Source organism: Haliotis rubra, unplaced genomic scaffold (genome assembly GCF_003918875.1).
Source record: "Haliotis rubra isolate DU_JTF1 unplaced genomic scaffold, ASM391887v1 Scf852, whole genome shotgun sequence".
NCBI classification, from domain to species: domain Eukaryota; kingdom Metazoa; phylum Mollusca; class Gastropoda; order Lepetellida; family Haliotidae; genus Haliotis; species Haliotis rubra.
In genome coordinates this window covers 45,679-66,505 of record NW_025767582.1, presented here as the reverse complement: position 1 = coordinate 66,505, position 20,827 = coordinate 45,679, and the positions used below count along the sequence as shown (strand labels likewise).

Below are 20,827 nucleotides of genomic sequence, written 5' to 3'. Positions count from 1 at the left end.
AAAGACTTAAAACCTGTTCTCAGTATATTACTTATAACCTCGGCTGTAAATACTCTCGTGTAAATTATCTGTACATAGCGCTTTGAGCATGCCCCAGGATGTGGAATAGGCGCACTATAAATATGCATATATTATTATTATATTATGCCTGATACCCATCGTTCACACACACTTGCACCTGAAACCAAGGTGCTCACTACCCTAATATTTTGCTCTAGGTTGTTTCTCCACGTTTACACTTGGTTGGAAAAATACCCATGAAGGCCCGGATTAGAATATTGAACTTCAATAACCCATGCTTGTCGTAAGAGGCCACTAACGGGATCGGGAGGTCAGGCTCGCTGACTTGGTTGACACATGTCATCGGTTCCCAACTGCGCAGATCGATCCTCATGCTGTTGATCACTGGATTGTCTGGTCCAGACTCGATTATTTATGGCTAAGATACATAGCGTTGACTAACATGAACGCTCATGTTAGTGAACGCTATGCATCTTAATTAGCTAGATTATTTACAGACCGCCGCGATATAGCTTCACTATTGCTGAGTGCGGCGTAAATCTAAACTCACTCACTCACTCAGTTGGTTCGTAAACTACTTCCATCATTTGCTAGACTATGCAAAGGGAAATAACTCGTGCCTCGCATTCCTCTATCTCTCTAACGAAAGAGTCTCCATCTAAGCTTTGATCGGATCGTAAGATCGGGACCGGCTACGATCGGCCTAAGATCGGTTAGTGGAACGGGTGTAACTTTTACCTAAGACGATTGTAAAATTGGTGTAACTTGCTAAGATTGATCTTAGTTAAGATCGGTTAGTGGAACGGCCTCCAGTGTTTTCTTCCAAAACGTCGTATATTCATTACTTGTCTAGGGATACTAACCTATATGAACATTCGTTCATACTTCACCACTAGTCAAGGAAATATATTGAATACCGGTTATATGTATGACAGATAACAAATACACAACAAATAAAGGTTCAACAAGGTGAAAACCCATGACCTCTTTGATTTAAGCACCTTCAAAATTAAAACTGTACAAGACATCAACTCTTACCCTATAATGTGATATAGTATGACCAGAAATTATTGAAAATTTTAGGAATATGTTTAATTGGATTTCTAGTATAAACAACCTTGACCAGCTATCAAGTGCGTGGATTCATTCAAGAGAGACAACTCCGTTAATCCTTTTTCATTAGTTTGTGAAGAGTTATCCCCCTTTGTTTAATTGCGAGCAGACGACATTTTCAGTGATCCTCAGTATGGATGATTTAGAGAAGAGGAAGTTGATTTTAGAGTATTATAACAAGGACATCAGATCAGCTCAAGTGATTTCAAGTAGAACAGGCATCCCTTTGTCCACTGTTTATCGTGTTTTGAAAAATATTGCAAATGGATATGGCACTGAGCACCAGGGAGGCGCAGGTAGGCCCAGAAATTTGACTGTCGATGACAGGAGGCGGCTTGGTATTCTTGTTTCTAAAAACAAACGAAGGAGTTTAGAAAACTTAAGGCTGGATATGATTGATAGAGGAACCGTGGCTGTCTGTAAGGAGACAATTAGAACTGAGCTGCATGCAATGGGTTGGCAGAAAAGTCGAGGAATTCCATCACCGATCATGAAACCTGAACAAAAGGAGCGAAGGTTGAACTGGTGCTTACAGCATAGAAATTTTAACTGGGACAATGTGATTTTCTCAGATGAAAGTTCTGTGTGGCTGTTTCCTAATACAATGAAATTCTGGACCAAACAAACTGTAAAACCTTTGTATTAGCGCCCAAAGTACAGTCCGAAATTTAACGTGTGGGATGGCATGTCTGTGTAAGGGGCAACGCCCCTCTGTGTATTTGAAGGGAATATGAACAGTGAGCGGTACAAAGATATTCTCGAGGGACATTTACTTCCATCTGCTCACGTGTTCTATGGGAAGTTTTGGATTTTCCAGCAGGACAACGACCCAAAACATCGTTCAAAGCATTCACAGGCCTGGTTTCGGACCCAAAATATGACATTATTAGATTGGCCAAGCTATAGCCCTGACCTAAATCCAATAGAAAATGTTTGGGGACTTATGAAGGACAGTGTCAATAAGAAAACTCTGACAAATATTGCTGAAATGAAAGAAGAGGTGGTCCGATATTGGGACAGCATGGACCACGACTTTCTTTGATCAGTAGTATGCCCCGCCGCATTGAAGCCTGCATTGCTGTCCATGGTGACTTGACAAAATACTAACTGTTCACTTGTCTTTGTATCTGGAGTTATGTTCTGCTAATATTCACATTTAATACGTGAGTAATGAGTGAAAAAACTAAAAAACTACAATCTTTAAATTCTGAATAATTTTGGTTGTAATGTATCGCTTCACTGGTTAAGCAAACGCGCGTGTCACGAATATATTGAATAGATGTTGCGACTTAAATGAATCGGCTTGGCGAGGCCACTTTTCAATAAAGGTATTTATCGAAGTGTTTAAGTAAAACTGTATAAGTAATGACATGTCCAACCTAAACCAAATTGCCCCACCTCGTTGTTTATTGTGTAACTGCTGTATTTTGGTCCCTTTCCGGTACATTCCGACTCCAGGACATATTAACATATTGGTGAGGTGTGATCAGTCACGTCTCACCTTAATACAGCAGCTTTAGACAGCATATTGAACTTTCACCATATAATGAACTTTCACACACACACACACACACACGCACACACACACGCACTGTATCCGATATGGCGTCCCACGCACTCAAACCTCAGTGTATCCGATATGGCGTCCCACCCCATATCCCTCAAACCTCAGTTATATGTTGTGTATATCAATCTTATGTATATCAGTCTAATAATATAATACATGACTAATTATTTGCATCTAGATGTGAAGTGAGACTGAACAGTCCGCCAGTCAGTCATGCCTGAGTACCTCCCTATCCTCTATTCAAGAGGTTTATTCGCAGGAAGGCGACTTTTTGGTTTTAGCTTTTCGCACGAAGGTGAAACACGGTACCCCTGATGTTTAGTGTTGTATCAGTAATGTTTATGTAAGGGCTTACCGGGGGATTAGCGTAAGGGTGGCGACTAAATTTGTACTAATTTCTACGTGAACACACTTCATGGGTCGGTTCATGCTGTCACTGATTTTGTGAACTGTTTATTTACAGCCGATGGGTACCCATATGAATTGCGAGTTCGTATCAATCACAAAAATAACAATGTCAACAGTTTTATATAAATATGCCGATTCAGACATATATTTTATCTACGCCTCACTGCATGTACAACATGAAATATAGACAAAATAACAAATCATCAATGAAAGCACATGCACCATACCTAATGGAATTATGAGAGACTAAATCAAAATATACACAGGCTACTAAAAGCTCACTCACTCACATTCACTGGTGCCGAGTCTGCATCAGACAATTGTGACGCGGGAGACCGGACACAGAAATTTGTGTGGCGCTTCAAACACTTCAGCCAGCTGACATGAACTGGTTTTGTCTGAGCAAGTTATCGGACAAACTGCATGGAGGAAGACATTCAACATGCGACTTCACAACCGTTAATCGATCAAATATGGAATGTCAAGACAAAGCTGAGTTTCAGATAGAACCTACCAACAAACCTTATATCACTCAAATCGATAATCAACTAAACAAAAACGGGTACGGGTTTTAAAAAATAAGAACTGGACACCACGAAATCAGCACCAAAATTCGTATTCAGGAAAGAGTCTTTAATGCACGTTTGTTTTCAATGACCGAGGTTTATGATTGTTTTTGTTCTGACGTTTATTGTTGCTCTGTCTTCCAGCACTGGTCAGCTGCCAGGTGTGGACACAAGACCAGCTGGACAACTTCGCCCAGACTCTGCAGGTCAGATGGAAGGTCAAGGACAATATAGAATTCGACAACAAATACTTCGCGGAAGTGACCTTGACAAACAACGGGTCATATACTCTGAGTAAAACCGGCCAATGGAATATATACTTCGACTGCATCCAAATGATAGAACCCGATGTCCTACCCCGACCAGAAGGGGTTGTCCTAGAGGGTCAAGGGGTCAAGGTCACCCATTTGCAAGGTTCCCATTTTCGACTGGAACCAACGGACGAGTTCCTTGACCTTCCGCTTAATACAAGCAGGAAAATAAAGTTTTATGTGCAGTACTGGGAAGTTGCTAAAACAAGCATTATGCCGAACTGGTACCTGATGGCACCGGGGTTAACGCCCAATGTCATAGAAAGCACTGTTGGGGAAGATTTATCTTTCGTTGATGACTTCATAAAACCCCAGCAGGTGAAACGATACGGGGCGGACAAGTATGCCCCCTTCACCCCCCAGGAGAGATACAGACGGAACCACCTGACCGATCCCGCCGACAACGGAGAAGTGAGGGTCATCCCCAAGCCCCTGAATATGACGGTGGTCAAGGACCAGAGCTTGACCATCGATAACAGCACATGGAGGGTGTATGCTCTGGACGGCTTATCTACCGAAGCCGAATACTTCAAACGTAAGTATCTATTGTCCTTATATGATAGAAAAAGAAAACTGAAATTACAACTCCTTGTCAATCCGTCTCCGGATCCTTTAACAGTTAGTGCTTCCTGTCTTTCTGGCAATATTTCATGAATGGTGATGTTGTACTAAATTATGTTTTATGCTGGTTAATTTCTGAGTTCATCTTAAACCTTTGCAAAACACTTTGATGTTTGTTTTTAAAATCAGAAACCTGAGTCTTCTTTTGTTAGACTCAGTGTAGCAGTGTAACGAATAATCCATATCCATGCCATACAGTGGTTAGAACCTGCGTGAGTGTGCACTTTGACAGTTCAGGAAATGTTGCATATTCTCCCGTCTACGACACTAATATAACTGGGTCAATGCCTCTAACAGGGTAGGTTCAGTTTCCATTACTTGTGAGAGAGTGATGTCATCGATTGTATCATCCCGGAGTTTAGCACCTTCAATATCGTCAACTATTTGTGACCGTGTAATGTCGTGTATAGTATTATCCCACTCGCGACACAAGCTGCAAATTGCTTAGGTACTTTTCTGTTTATGATGTAATTTGAAACTTTGAAACTCTTTACACGTGGGAATGACTGAGCTTTGAAGTGACCTTGATATTGGACACAATCATGGCAGGTATTGAGTAAGTGAGTGAGTGAGTTTAGTTTTACGCCATTTTTAACAATATTCCATCAATATCACGGCGGGGGACACCAGAAATGGGCTTCACATATTGTACCCATGTCGGGAATCGAACCCGGGTCTTCGGCGTGACGAGCGAACGCTTTAACCACTAGGCTACCCCATCCAACCACTTATATGTGATTATTATGGGATCGCCGCGCCTAACAGGCTGTATGAGTTGAATAATAGCCAGGAAGTTGAGTTAAAAGATTATCAGAAAAAGACGTCCACTCCAGCCCCTTGAGCATGTACTAGTTGCGTGGCTATGTGCGCTAAATAACTATCCTATACTAATAGAGTACATCTGTTTTGTAGCTCTAGGCGGCGCCAATGTCTTTGCGGAGTTGCGTCCCTTAGTTGTTGCAGTATCCACCGGTTTAAATCCAACATTTGAACTAATTATGATCTTAAGTGTGCCAGCACTATAATACACTCGTGGATTTCAATAGTGAGTGGAATCCACTGATTTCTGGGAAGCCCAAGGGACGTAACTCTCAACATCAAGACATAAGCGGCTAAGACGATTGTACGACCCATTAGTGCTCATGCACTTTGACACATAATTGGCGTTCAAGATAACTTGCCATATTATGCAAGTTATTATTATAAACAAAGGTGTCAATTCATTTAATATGCAAATCGTAGGCTTGCAAACGGATTAAGTTTATATCACAAAGATCAAACAACTGAATGCTTTGTAAAACCTTTCCAGAGATGACTAATATTGACCTCGGTGGAGCAGACGTTGGAAATGATGTCATACGCATGCGCATTGGCAACGTTGATGTTCCCGAGGGAGGAATTCCGAACAGCCCCGACGCGTACAGACTGACAGTAGATGTCGGCAACCGAGTGATTGAAATCACGGGACAAGGAGCCTCGGGGGTGATGTACGGAGCTCAGACCTTGCTCAGCCTCATGTCTCAGAGGGGAAATATGATTTACAAGATGGACATCACTGACTCGCCGAGATACGCATACAGGTGATATCTCTTATATCAGATCCCGTAAGAACCCATTCCTGCCCAGTATGTCATCTAAACTAAGTCTTTCATTGGGGGACGCCATATTGGATTCTCCACCATTGAAGGGAAGCCATTTTGGATTTGTTTGTTTAACACCGCACTCAGCACCTGCGATGTCAATCACTGTATTGTCTCTCACTCGCCTACAGACCACCGTCTTTTAGATGGAGTATTACTACAATAATTGCTAGTGAGTGAGTTAAAACTTTACATCGCATCGAAAATATTATAGCCATATAGCGATGAAAACAAGGTAATCAATATAAATAGCTGCCGACAAAGGACAGTAAAACCAACTAGACTATCACGGATATATACTTAAAACTAGTAATTAAATCTAAAATACTTTAACTCTTGAGGACGATACAATACAAAAACAGGCTATTGATCGCCAACAACTGAAGGTAGATCACCATACTAGGGTCCATAGGGACTTACAGTGCCTTTGCTACCAGCATGGACTTTAGTTGGATTTACACCATCCCTTCAACCGCTGGCGATTGTAGGAAAAGTTTAGCCGAATTTTAAAAGAACAAATATACTACGTTTAAAAATCTGGTAAGCTTAAATTTAACTTTGAAAGTTTTGGGACTTACGTACCCTCTCAGGAGAACAATAAATTTATGATACTTTAGCCCACTTCGAGGATACAATAAGTACTACTACTACTTCTTAAATGATCTACATTGGCTCCTAATATGCTTATAAATGCTCGTAAAGATCCAGGTTAGAATTGGCCTTCAGTAACCAATGCTTGTCGTAAGAGGCAACTAACGGACTGGGTGGTCAGGCTCGCTGACATGATTGACACATGTCATGGTATCCCAGTTGCGTAGAATGATGTTCATGCTGTTGAGCACCGCCGCCATATAGCTGGAATATTGCTGTGTGCGGCGTTAAGCCACAAACCAACAAACAAGCTACTACTACTACTACTACTACTACTGCTGCTGCTGCTGCTGCTACTGCTACTACTGTAACTACGACTGCTTTCATTGCTAGTACTAAAGCTACTAATTCTGCTGCTGCTACTACAACTCCTAGTACTATGTTGCTACTACTACTTCTACCTACTACCAATCGTGCTAGTCGTAAGGTCCAAAAAGGATCGGGTGGTCAAACTCCCGATTGCGTTTATGGTCCGGTGGCATTTAGCTGTGAATAGCAAGGTGTTGTAATTGATCTACAGGGGTCTCCATTTGGATGTTGGACGGAACTTCCATCCTAAATCGGAAGTGCTAAGGCTGCTGGGTAATATGGTCATGTACAAACTGAACAAGCTCCACCTTCACCTGTCTGAAGACGAGGGATGGAGATTGGAGATTCCAGGGTTGGAGGAACTAACAGAGGTGAGTCGGGACCAGCCAGAATTATAGCAATATTCGCTTTGAGGTTTTCAATGAAAGGCTATGCTTTGACAATGTTGTTTATAAAATCTTGGTTTATAACAAAGAATAACGCCTCATTTTCAAAGAAACGTTGCGTGTCTTCCTACCCAAATTATTTTCGTGACAAAGCCATAGTCGACAGGAACCATTGTGCCCCGAATTAATTTTGAAGAGATTGGTGCACACATTAGCATGATGACGTATTTTGGGTGAAACGAAACCTGTCAAATGAATGAAAAAAGTATCAATCGCTACATATATTTCAATATAACATACGTAAACAGAGAGTATCTCCATCTCTATAAAAATCTATATTTCAAGAATGGTGAATGGTGAATGGTGAATGGTGAATACGACGCTTCCAGCAGAACAATCTGTTCTTCAGCGCCGCAATTATCAAATTTTGTCCATCTCTTTTACAAGCTAAATTTCATATCTATCAATGTAACCTTAGTAATCGAGTACTGCATTTATCCGTATTTCAAAAAGAATTGAACTATTACCGCAAGAAAAATATCAGATATAAGGTTTCAGGAATACCATCACAAATGGACACAATACGAAAATCATTTTCGATGCAAACATTGATAAGGTTAATTAATTTATCTCGGTAGTATTATACTCATTTATAGTATGAATGTGTGAGTGAATGTTGTATCTATGTGTAGAAAAACCCCAAAACCTCGGATGTGTCCGCTGATATACTTATTATACGTCATTGTACCTGACTTTTTTTTCTCAGAGAATAAAAAAAATCCAAAAATCCATCAAATATATATTTATCTTTCAAGAATGGTGCATGGTGAAGACGACGCTTTCAATAGAACAATGCGTTCTTCAGCACCGCCATTATCAAAATTTCAAAGATTTGACGTCAGCCCACAATAATCGTGTCTCTACCAGACACCGCCGATGTTGTTACCCACGATTCTCGCCGTCAGGGCACGATGACACGCGATCAATCAAGCCGCGAAGCCTGACCCCACAAGTATTTGGTCATCTCAAGCTTTAACTTTACCTCAAAATTAGCTCAGAATACAGGGGGTCAAAACGTAAGGACATATTTCAAATAATGTGCTGAAGACGAACATGATCACAAGTACTTCTGAATTCAAGATTCAGCACCTGAAAAATGGACATATACTGAGAGAAACAAATAAAGGATCACATGAAAATTCAATCGTTCCTTTATTATTTTCCAGTTTTCATTCCCACAGCGCTATTCAAAGCTGGTGATGAAAACTGGAAAATATTAAAGGAACGCTTAAATTTTCCTGTGACCCTTTATTTGTTTCTTTCAGTATATTTAGTCGTGAAACATAAAGATTGTATTTTCAGATAGGTTCCAGGAGATGCTTCGATCTCACAGAAATGACGTGCCTTTATCCACAACTTGGTTCTGGTCCAACAAATTCCACTCCCGGTTCCGGGTTTTACACAACAGACGACTACAGGGAAATTCTACGAGAAGCAAACAGACTGCACATTCAAGTCATACCGGAGTTTGACATGCCGGGGCATTCCCGCGCCGCTGTGAAATCAATGGAAGCAAGGTTTAAGATTCTTCAAGGTCAAGGCCAGGAGGAGGAAGGCCGGAAGTACCTCTTGGTTGAAGAAGGAGACACCTCAAGTTACATCACTGCGCAGATGTTTACAGACAACTCAATAAATCCCTGTCTGGAATCTACCTACACGTAAGTGTGACATAGAAATAGTATGTGTGGTATCGGTAGTGAGGAAAACAGTAATTTCTGTCACAAGTGTCAAGTTTAAAATGGGAACGACAAGTCTTTATGGATGATCAACATCTGTAAGGTATAACAGCGACCTTTCGGTATAGATACTTATACCATCTATATCTAAACGTTGCTATTATACAATAGGGGCGGTGGGGTAGTCTAGTGGTTAAAGCGTTGGCTCGTCACGCCGAAGACCCAGGTTCGAATCCTTGAACCTTAATTCGGATGCCAAAATAGGGATTAAACACAGGTATTTTTCACAGTGGAGGAAGTCGTTGACAGTATGATCTGATCATAGTCATATTTTTATATTCCCTTTGCTTTCATGAAGTATATACAAGTAGATTTCCACGGATACAAACATGTCCACAACATGGATATTGATCTTCAGTAACCCATGCTTGTCGTAAGAGGCTACGAACGGGATCGGGTGGTCAGACTCACTGGCTTGGTTGACACATGTCATCGGTTCCCAATTGTGTAGATCGATGCTCATGCTGTTGATCCCTGGATTGTCTGGAGTGCGGCGTAAAACTAAACTTACTCACTCACTCTTTTGATGGGATGAAACTGATTGGGTCTTTACATCACGTTCAAAATTCAGTCATGTATAAAGCCACTGGCATGCCCCTGTGTGTACATGACTGCTTGCACCAGTCGTAATTCTCATTGGTTTTAGTGTACTACCCTGTTGAGCTACCGTATTGCAGTTCAACATTAATATCACACTCACTCACATAATACACTCATTATTGACTCATGGGGAAGAACACCATTTGTGTTCATATATATTGATTTTCAGTCATCCATTCATATCATTTCCACAATTATATTTCAATTTTAAACGGAATATGTGAAGATAATCAAGACTGGGTGTTCTTTTGCACTGACGCTCTTTGTTAAATTTCAGTAATCAAATATCCAAGTAATACTAATTATTTACTTTCATGGACTGTTTGTTATAGATTCATCGACCACGTAATTCGAGAAGTGATCATCTTACATCAAGATATTCAACCTCTGACTGTCTATCACTACGGAGGTGATGAGGTTGGTAGAGGGGGCTTGGGTCAACTCCTCTGCCTGCAAGACCCTGCTTGGCTCGGACACAGTGTCCACGGGGCAGGTCAAGGAATACTTCTTCACACGTTTGGCCAATCTAACAGTGGCGAAGGGCCTAAATTTGGCAGCTTGGGAGGACGGCCTCATTCGGCAAGGAAATGAGGTCTTTGACAGAAGCCTTGCGGAGAACGAAGACGTGTACAGCTACGCCTGGGACAACATATGGGAGTGGGGAACTGGAGGAAGGGCATACGACATGGCCAACAAGGGTTATAAGGTATATGGTCCTCAATTACGATTCATTTAATGGTGGATTGGAGCGGATGCCAACTCTGCCGCGATCCAGTAAACTACCAAAAGAAAGTATACCACTAATTTCGAAATCCAATTAAGAAACAACAAAAACGATTTCAACAAAATCTGTTTTATATTTCATTAGAGTGTTCATTTCTGCATTTTTGTAACATAAACACAATTCAGAAATAACAATGATAAAGACATGAAAAGGAAACAAACACATGGGGGTGTCCAAAAATGGATCATAACAATAAAATTGAACAACCAGAATGTTTTTCAAAATGCCCGGTACACAATTTAGAGCCATGTACTGCCTCAGTAGCGAGTATGTTCTCCTTGAGCATTGACACAAGCAACAATACATCGGCGCATGGATGACGTCAATCGTCTAATGACGTTGCGTGGAATCGGTTGCCAGGCGTCATTCAGGCAGTGTTCCAGCTGTCGCACGTTGACTGGGGGTACTGGTCTGTTCCTAATCTGCCTGTCGAGGTGGACCCACAAATGCTCTATAGGGTTCATGTCTGGTGAACACGCTGGCCATGGTAAGACGTGGACGTTTATGTTGTTCAGGTAGTCTCTTGTCAGTCTGGCGGTATGAGGTCTTGCATTATCATGTTGGAAGACAATGCCACATGGCTGTTGGTGAATGAATGGAAGGACCACCGGTCGCAGAATGTCATCCCTGTACCTCTGTGTAGTAAGGTTGCCACGAATGATGACTAGCCTTGTTTTCAGTTCACCAAACCATCCTCCCCACACCATAACATCACCTCAACCATACGCCGGAACTTCCTGGATACCGTTCGGAGCTAACCGTTCTCTAATACGTCTGTAGACACGTTGACGGCCATCAGCTGTGAATACGAGAACCTGCTCTCATCCGAAAAGAGGACACGTGACCAGTCTCGGACTCGCCAACGTCGAACTTGTCTTGCCCACTGGAGCCTGTTACGCCGGTGTTGTGTCAGTACCACCCCTTGGTATGGACGCCGTGCTCGAATACCATGTTCACGCAGTCGTCGTGATACTGCCTGTCGACTGAAATGATGTCCGAGTGCCGTTGCTGCCGTTGCTGTGGCCGGGATGAAGCGGTTCCTGAGGTGGATCACCCGGATGTAGCCGTCCTCCTGGGGCGTGGTCACCCACGGTCTCCCACTTCTCGGCCTGTCTACTGTCTGCCCTGTCTGGCGGAGACGCTGAAACAACCTAGTGATGCATACCCGGATGCATCCGAAGGTTCTCGCGATGAGGGCATGTGAAAAAGCCTCTTGTTTGGCCATTCCTACTGCTCTCTCTCCCTGTACTGCGGTACGCATGGCATTTTTCTTGTGTGCTTTTTTATTCTGTGACAATGCCTTGTGTCAACAGCTGCTTTTATACGGTTTTTCTGCACGTGCATTTTGTGGAGCACGTGCATGTTACGTTTTCAGAAAAAGAGAATTTGAGCGAGACAGTTCGCGAGACGAGAAATGTGTCATTATACATCAGTAGCGATTACCTTGTCACATGTTTCTGTAAATTTTCCTGGATCTTGGATCAAAATATTTAGTATACTTTCTTTTGGACGGTAGTATAGATGAAATTTCGGACCAGGCTGCGAACCAGTCACGAACCAGGAGCAACCAAATCGAAAGCAGATTTGTGAATGGTAACGAGCATTTTCAGTTATTATATGGTACGTGAGTTGTTATGACAACTGAACAACGCGGACAACTAAGTTGGATTAGGAGCCAGTGGTGAATCTGTTGCCACCAAAATGAGAGCAGACTGTCCTGGTCACAATCAAGTATTGAGCGCACCGAACTTGATTGATATTTAACCCGTTCTTTGACATAAAATTTCTATCGATTGTAACAGAGTGGGCCTTTGGGAAGATGTGCACTATCCATTATACGAGGATTGATTGTTTAACAACTTCTCTGATCCGTGGTTGTGCCATATGAATTGCTGATTCTTTGAGAGGCATTTTAGAAGTTGTTACTATGAAGGAAAACTAAGTTCTATGGGTGGTCAACTTCTTTATTGCAATGAGTGCGACGTTTCGGTGTAGGAACTAGCAATTATAGCAATGAGTGCGACGTTTCGGTGTAGGAACTAACACCGTTATCAAGCAAGTGATACAGACAGGATTGCTGATTGTTTTTATCTTTTATCTACAGGTCGTCATGGCTCACGCCTCCCACCTCTTCCTGGACCATCCCGACGAGCCCGACCCAGAAGAAAGAGGCTATTATTGGGCAACAAGATACACTGACGCTAAGAAAACGTTCAGCTTTACTCCCGAAAATCTCTACTCCTTGATTGAAGTGAGGCGGTCAGGAGCCACACTCCCGAGGGAAGATGCATGTGGAGTAAACGACGAGAGTTGTCCCCCTTTACAGAGGCCAGAAAATATTGCCGGTAAGCAAGAACAAGTGATAAACATTTTAAAGATAATATTATGATTTTGTTGTACTGTAATGTTATGTTTCAGAAGCCGCTTAACTACCAGACGCAGGAGTAGAGCCGAACAGAGAACTTCTACAACTGATATAGCCCTTAATGATACCGTTCATCCAGCTAGTAGGAGTAGAATTTGTACAAAACATTTAGCAGAAGTCCTTTAACTATCAGACGCAGGTGTAGAGACGAACAGAGAACTTCTACAACTGATATAGCCTGAAAGTAATGATAACGTTCATCCAGCTAGTAGGAGTAGAATTTGTACAAAACATTTTACAGAAGTCCTTTAACTACCAGACGCAGGAGTAGAGCCGAACAGAGAACCTGAAAATAACGATCGATACCGTTAATCTAGCTATAGTTTGAAGTGAAAACGTACCAATGAATTTCAGTTTAAACAAAAAAGTAAATCAAATATAGTGAAATTAAGATTACGAATCCTCATAATTTTACCTTGCCAATTGAACATTTAAATCTCAGAATTTTATTCAACTTATGATAACAGTTGTTTAACAAACGATCATAGATTCAAATCGCTATTATTGCGGTGTATTACAAGGGGGTAAGCGCAGTAGTTGGAACAGTGAAACAAATGCACGTGCGGTTCGTGATGAGCGTTAACTTAGACCAATCCAACTTATTCGCGGTGTTTCATTTAATGTGCATACACCCTTGTAATACAAACCAATAATAGTTAAGTTGAATAAAATACTGAGATCTAAATGTTCATTTGGCAAGGTAAAATTATTTGCATTCTTAATTTCACTTTATTCGATTTACTTTTTGTTTAAAGTAAAATTCATCGGTACGAGTTCAATGCAATGTGAGTTTGGTTTCACGCCGCTTTTAGATAAATTCCAGCAATATCACGACGCGGAACACTAGAAATAGGCTTCACAAATTTTACACATGTGGGGAATCAAACCCGGATCTTCGGCGTGACGCGCGAACACTTTAACCACTTAGCTACCCCAGCACCCTCTTTAATATATTACATAAACAACAACTAATTCTTTGTTCAACTGAAAATCAAATTTAGATTGTAGGTCAACCGTTCTTTTACACTGTCTGTTTTCATATATGTCTGATTATCAACATTTATTTCATCCTCATTCTAAAAAAGCTAAACTCGATTTGATTCAAGGAATCCAAGCTTGTTCATGGACAGAAACTTCCAGAACACAAGATCAGGTGGACTTAAGACTTTTCCCTCGACTGCTGTCATTAGCTGAGCGAGCGTGGCACAAAGCACCATGGGAAGACGATAGCGGAACCGAGGCTGGCAAAGCAGCCATGAAAGAAGACTGGGAGTCCTTCGCGAAACAGATTGGTCGTTATGAACTTCGACGTCTAGAAACTAACGGAATTAAATACCGACTTCCCCCTCCAGGAGCTGTGTGAGTATTTCGCTATGATGTAACCACATGCGGAATATTGGAAAGTATTCTTTCCCAGAGGGGAAATAGTAATTACCGTCCGTTTGATTTCATTTGAGACCGATGAATGGCTCACTAACACAAAATCTAATAATTGCAACGAAACCAAATTTGCACAGTCACATGAAAACGACAGACCAACTCTGATGATTTGCCTCTCACTTTTAGCTATTTTTTACGAGGGGGTTCATTTGCTGGTAGAACAGCCAGGTGTGCGAGCTGCACGTGTGAAATTGAAATTTCACTTCAAATGCCTGTTGATTACCTGGTTGTTCTACCTGCAAGCGCCCCCCCTCACACACACATTCCCCACCCCTCGTACAAAATATCGAAAAGTGGCAACAAAATAATGGTGTCCAAACTAATGAGACAAATCATCAGAGTTGGTCTGTCGATTTCACGTGACTGTGCAAAATTTGGTTTTGTTGCAATCATTAGATTTTGTGTTAGTGAGCAATTCATCGGTCTCAAATGAAATCAAACTGTATTCGTTGACATTCGATTGGTTTGAGTTATTTTTATATTATTTGAGGACCTGTAAATGGCGTCTGAAATTGATATTAGCACTGAGGTTTACCATCAGTTGCCTTTGCAACAAACTATTATTCGACCATATTTTAACCGGAAATCTTCAGGGAAAGTATTATAGTGTCTTTCGATTACTCTGCAGTCTGTGATCAGTATTCTGCATCAATATTAATAATAGTTCGGTATGACAGAACTAGCAAATCCGTTTTGGTTTTAAAGGTTGAGACATTTGTTTCATATGTAGTGCAAAACTCACATTCTCACAATGGCACCATAAGCAGAATGTATGCACATATCCCACTGTATTTACAGGGAAGAGAAGGGGTTCCTCAAACTCACCACAACGTACCCAGGGCTGACTGTTCAGTACAGCAAGGATGGCGGAAATACCTGGTTTGTTGCCAACGGTAACGTCCTTGTCAAGCCTTCAGAGACTCTTCAGCTCCGGACAAGGTGAACAGAGCTGGTCTTTGGGATGTCTCGAGCAAAGTGGGCCATCATAGGGCCTTTAACAACCTGTAGTGACCTGACCCTTTCTCTTTGGCAGTGTTGCACCTACAAACATGTGGTAACAGATTGTACCATGTGATATGACATATTTCCCTACTTTGGTAACTGACTTCAGGAAATAACTAACCTCATTTGATGTTGGGATGCATTCGTGACCAACTCGTGTTATTCCGGGACAAGCCGAATAGCTTCTTGAGTTACGGAAAGGGGCGAGTGGTGACGAATGGTTGGGATGTTGTTTTGGTTTCTCTTAAAATAATACACATTCCCGAAGTTGTGCTTGTTTAACATAATTTGACCTCAGATTTTTACCTCAAAAGATACGCTGGAGGTCGTGGACAAAGTGATGGATTTAACATTCTTTTGTCATCATTGATAACAATAGTATAGATGAGCAGTGACAGAAATAATATTAAAGTTCGGCCAATAAAGAGTGGAAGTCCTTCAATGACGACTGTATCTCTCTGCTTCAGATCCCTCAACCAGCAGCGGTTCAGCCGGGTTGTAACACTAAATGGAAGTGAGTGTCTCTCTTTCCCTGATATTCTAAAATGAATCCAAGAATTTCGAATCTTATACTTCTTATCGCAAAATGTGACAGTGTGTGAACCTGTAAGTAAAAAAATAATTGTCTTTCGGATTGCCACTTAATTTTTTAAAACACCACATTCTCCCCCTCTCTCACACATACGACCGCCGCCATATAGCTGGAATATTGCTGAGTGCGGCGTAAAACTCAACTCACTCACTCACTCACACATACGTACACACTCACGGTGAAGAGGTAAGGTAAGTTGCCGTTTGCTTTGCATTGCATTTAGACTTGAAATGCAGCAGAAATGATGTGTAGATCTTTGGTTTAAGCGTTGTGGACCTTTACGGACGATGCTTCGTTTCTAAGATGTAAAGTTTAGGGTATACACATAAACGATATTCAGTATGAAGATGATACAAGTTCGTGAATAAAAATGGCTTTGTGTCGTGTCTCGTGTAACAACTTTGAAAGACAGTTTCAAGTAAGAAGGGCAATTCTTCTTCATCTTCCAGTAGAACCTTTGCCGCTGGTAGACCAGTCTGTCATTGACTACATGGCAGAGCAGGTCACCCTCAGTTACTCAGTCTTGGACAACTTCCAGGATGGCACCAGCACGTATCTTGCAGAAGTCACTCTGAAGAACACGGGTTCAGAAGACGTTGTCAAGGGCAACTGGGGCATCTATTACTGCAGCATCTACATGGTGCCTGATGACCAGCCAGAACTGAAGCTCGAGCAGATGACGATTAAACATGTTAAAGGATGCCTGTTTAAGATGGAACCAACAATTGATTTTAAGCCACTGAAGTCGAATGAGGTGCGGAAAGTTAAGTTCCGGGTTCAGAACTGGTCCGTGTCCAAGACGGACATGATGCCAAACTGGTATATGTGGGCGGAAGGACTCAAGGCTCGCACTATCGCCAGTACCAAGGGACCTGGGCTAGAGTTCGTGGGGGACTTTAGTACAGTCAACCAATGGAAGCGGTATGACACTCCTGATCTGAAAGACAGGTAAAGGAATTACATTATTTCCCGCTGACTTGGTTTATATCATTTTATTGGTTGACACATGTTATCATATCCCAATTGCGTAGATCGATACTAATGCTGGATTGTCTGGTCCAGACTCAATTATTCACAGACCGCCGCCATACAGCTGGAATATTGCTGAGTGCGGCGTAAAACTAAACTCACTCAGTCCCTCATTATATATTTTTTATCCCCATTGCGTAGATGATGATGATGATGATGATGATGATGATGATGATGATGATGATGATGATGATGATGATGATGATGATTCCTGAGTTGTCAATTCCAGATTCGAATATTTACAGACCACCGTCATGTAGCTTGAATATTTGAGTGAGGCGTTAGGCCAAACTGAAGAAAAACAAAATTAACAGAAACTGAAGATGTGTATTTCTTTTGTTTTATTTTCAATTCATAAACAAGGCAACCTTTTTTAAATATTTGTACTTACGAAACTAAGTAAAATACGATATAGTATTTGTTAAATTGTTGCCTTGCGTGTGGTATTTTGAATACTATTCTAGGGAGCGAGTCTAATGTTTCAGATACGACCCGTACACCCCAGATGTAAGATATGGAATGGTCCAGGACGTAACTGACATGGGATCATCTCAGCATCCCGTTATTCCTACTCCAGTTACCATGGTGATTGATGACAGCGTTGAGATGATGATATCAGCGATTAAAACAATTACAACTGACCCCTTGTTCCAATCTGACGCCTACTACCTTAAAGGTCAGTTGCGGTCAAGGTGTTAAAGAGGTGAGGTGAGGTGAGGTGAGGTGAGGTGAGGTGAGGTGAGGTGAAAATTGAGTTTAACGTCGTGCTTGAGAATATTTCGCTCATATGACGACGTGCATGCGTGTGTATGTGTATGTGCAGCTGCTTGTACTAGCCCAGACTTAAGCTGGTTTTATAGTGCTAGCCCACTGAGATACCATGCCGCAGTGAAGCATAAATACCCTACTCAGACACATTATACTGACTCCGAGCCGACCAGTCCTTGTTGTACCCATTAATGCCGAGCGCCAGGCAGGCACCAACAAGTACCATATTTTAACGTCTTTTGGTATGACGCGGTCGGGGATCGAGCCCGCGACCTTCCGCTCTCCGGGCGGACGCTCTAACCACTACACCACGGAGGCGGTCCAAGGTGTTAAAGAAGCAGATGAAATACCTTGGAAGACCAAAAAGGTCATCACCTCTCCATGAGAAGTGCAGCAGACAAGTGATTCAGACATATTTAAACCAAGGCGGTACTTGAAATTACCAATTTGAGCATTTTTATTTGCACAGCCTTTAAATGGGCAAGTTAATATATATGGAGAGAATTAATCTTTTGACATTGAGAAGTTTTTCAGATAAAGAAACCCTCTCCATTATGGGAATAGTTGTTAAGTTCGGCACTCCCTCATTAAATGACCAGCTTTCAAAACAGCTGTTCTTAACAAAGTCAAAATGATTATAATTAACAGTACTTGACAATTTTCCCAGTGATAACTTATGGTTGCATAAAAGAAGTGACAGTTTTCCTCATTCAAACGGTAAATAATTACTACGGCTATGACGAACTCAAAAGGACAACCAGTTTCAGTGCGTAATGCACATTTCGACTAAAATAGCAAATAACCGTGACAAAAAACAAAACGAAAGCAGTTCGATATATGCATCCGTTCGTTCTAAGCGTGTTTACCTAAAGTCGCCCCAAACCAACCTACATAACTACCTACCTACCTCATGGAACAAAGCATGTTACTTCATATTACTTCATTATTTTACCCTAAAGCAAGATACAAAGTTTATTATATATATCAATTCCTGAGGCAAACGTTTCAGACAAAACATGTAAAAATACGCAACTGATCACGTTTTCTCTGTGGAATTCGAAGAAGGTTATGGCAGCCATGTTGTATTTGTAATGTGATCAATGCAGTGATACAATTTTAATCCAGACGAACTCTCCAAGGGAGGCCACTCTAACATCAGTGTCAGCACCGCAGCGCCGCCACAACGTGGCTACATCCAGCTACTTCAGAGAGACCCACAAGTCATCATCAACGGAAAAATTACCTCATCCCAAGAAGCATACACTCTGACTGTCGATCCGGTCAATGAAGTCATCCAGATTTGGTCTAATTCGCCTGAAGGAATCTTCTATGGTATACAGACCCTGCTCAGCCTGGCTCTCAAGTACAGCTCTGACGGGAAGTTGTACAAGAGCACCATTGAGGACGCTCCTCGGTTCTCATACAGGGGGATGCATTTAGACGTGAGCAGGAACTTCCATGGGAAGGAGTCGGTGATGAAACTGCTGGACGCCATGGCTAGGTACAAACTAAACAGGTTCCACTTTCACCTGACTGACGACGAAGGCTGGAGGGTGGAAATTCCAGAACTGGAGGAGCTCACTCAGGTGAGTCAGTGAAGGAATGATTCATGGAGATTCTCAGGTGAGTGAGTGTAAGCTGGAGGGATGGAGATTCCAGGTCTGGAGGAGCTCACTCAGGTGGGTCAGTAAAGGAATGATTCATGGAGATTCTCAGGTGAGTGAGTGTAAGCTGGAGGGTGGAAATTCCAGGTCTGGAGGAGCTCACTCAGGTGAGTCAGTAAAGGAATGATTCATGGAGATTCTCAGGTGAGTGAGTGTAAGCTGGAGGATGGAGATTCCAGGTCTGGAGGAGCTCACTCAGGTGAGTCAGTGATGGAATGATTCATGGAGATTCTCAGGTGAGTGAGTGTAAGCTGGAGGATGGAGATTCCAGGTCTGGATGAGCACCCCCGGGTTAGTGAGTGATGGAATGATTGAATCATTGAGGGATGGCTTGTGGATAGAGATTCTAACCCTGTGAGAGCTAGTAGCCAGGTGAGTGAGTGAAACCTGGAGCTTCTGGGAGAGCTCATTCAGGTGAGTCAGCGAGTGATGGCGTGATGGGGTCATTGAGGTATAGTTGGTGGGTGGAGATTCTGTACGTATTGGAGCTAGTGGCCAGGTGGGGGAGTGGAAGCTGGAGGATGGAGATTCTGGAAGAGCTCACTCAGGTGAGTTTGTGAGAGATGGAATGATCGATTGAAGGATACCTGGGGGTGGAGGCTCCAGATCTACATCAGGCTTAACTTATTTTGGTGAGTGAGTAATGTCAGGTGCAGATTCTAGGCCTGATGTTTTTTTCTCTTAAGTGCATGAGTTTTATGTTTTACGTAGACACCAGATTCTGAACATGGGTCGGTCGGTCGGGAAAGAAAAAATAAAAAATAATTCTGAATAATGTTCTTGATTCTCATTTATTGTAATTCTTACTACAATTTCTCGAAACACAGAAAATACAAATGCTGCCCTAATGGTCATATCGTGTCAGAGAGTCATATCTGGTGGCTGGATGTTCTATGCTTGGAAGACCCCACTCAGGACAGTGAGTGATGTGGCCAATGCGTAAGAGCTGAAGAGGGAGGGAACGAGATGCCTACTCGATGGATCAGTCAGTTAGTCAGACCATTAGGGCCAGTATATCAAACCACTCAGACAACTATGCAAGTCCGTCGGGATGTAAGCTATCAATTAGCTTATCAAATCATTCAACCAGCCAGTGAATCATTCAGCGTAATCGTTTAGGGTCTTAGACAGTGA

General features: G+C 42.0%; 1 protein-coding gene across 1 annotated transcript in view; it reads left to right on the top strand.

The window, feature by feature from the left end:
• Window positions 1-20,827, top strand: part of LOC124262748 — a 43,469-nt gene that overhangs the window by 16,211 nt on the left and 6,431 nt on the right. The window contains 13 exon segments of the mRNA XM_046697298.1: window positions 3,820-4,521; window positions 5,917-6,187; window positions 7,419-7,578; window positions 8,956-9,311; window positions 10,322-10,409; window positions 10,411-10,695; window positions 12,878-13,118; window positions 14,305-14,557; window positions 15,437-15,577; window positions 16,108-16,154; window positions 16,682-17,180; window positions 17,747-17,937; window positions 19,155-19,615. Coding sequence (XP_046553254.1) covers window positions 3,820-4,521; window positions 5,917-6,187; window positions 7,419-7,578; window positions 8,956-9,311; window positions 10,322-10,409; window positions 10,411-10,695; window positions 12,878-13,118; window positions 14,305-14,557; window positions 15,437-15,577; window positions 16,108-16,154; window positions 16,682-17,180; window positions 17,747-17,937; window positions 19,155-19,615 — 3,695 coding nt within the window.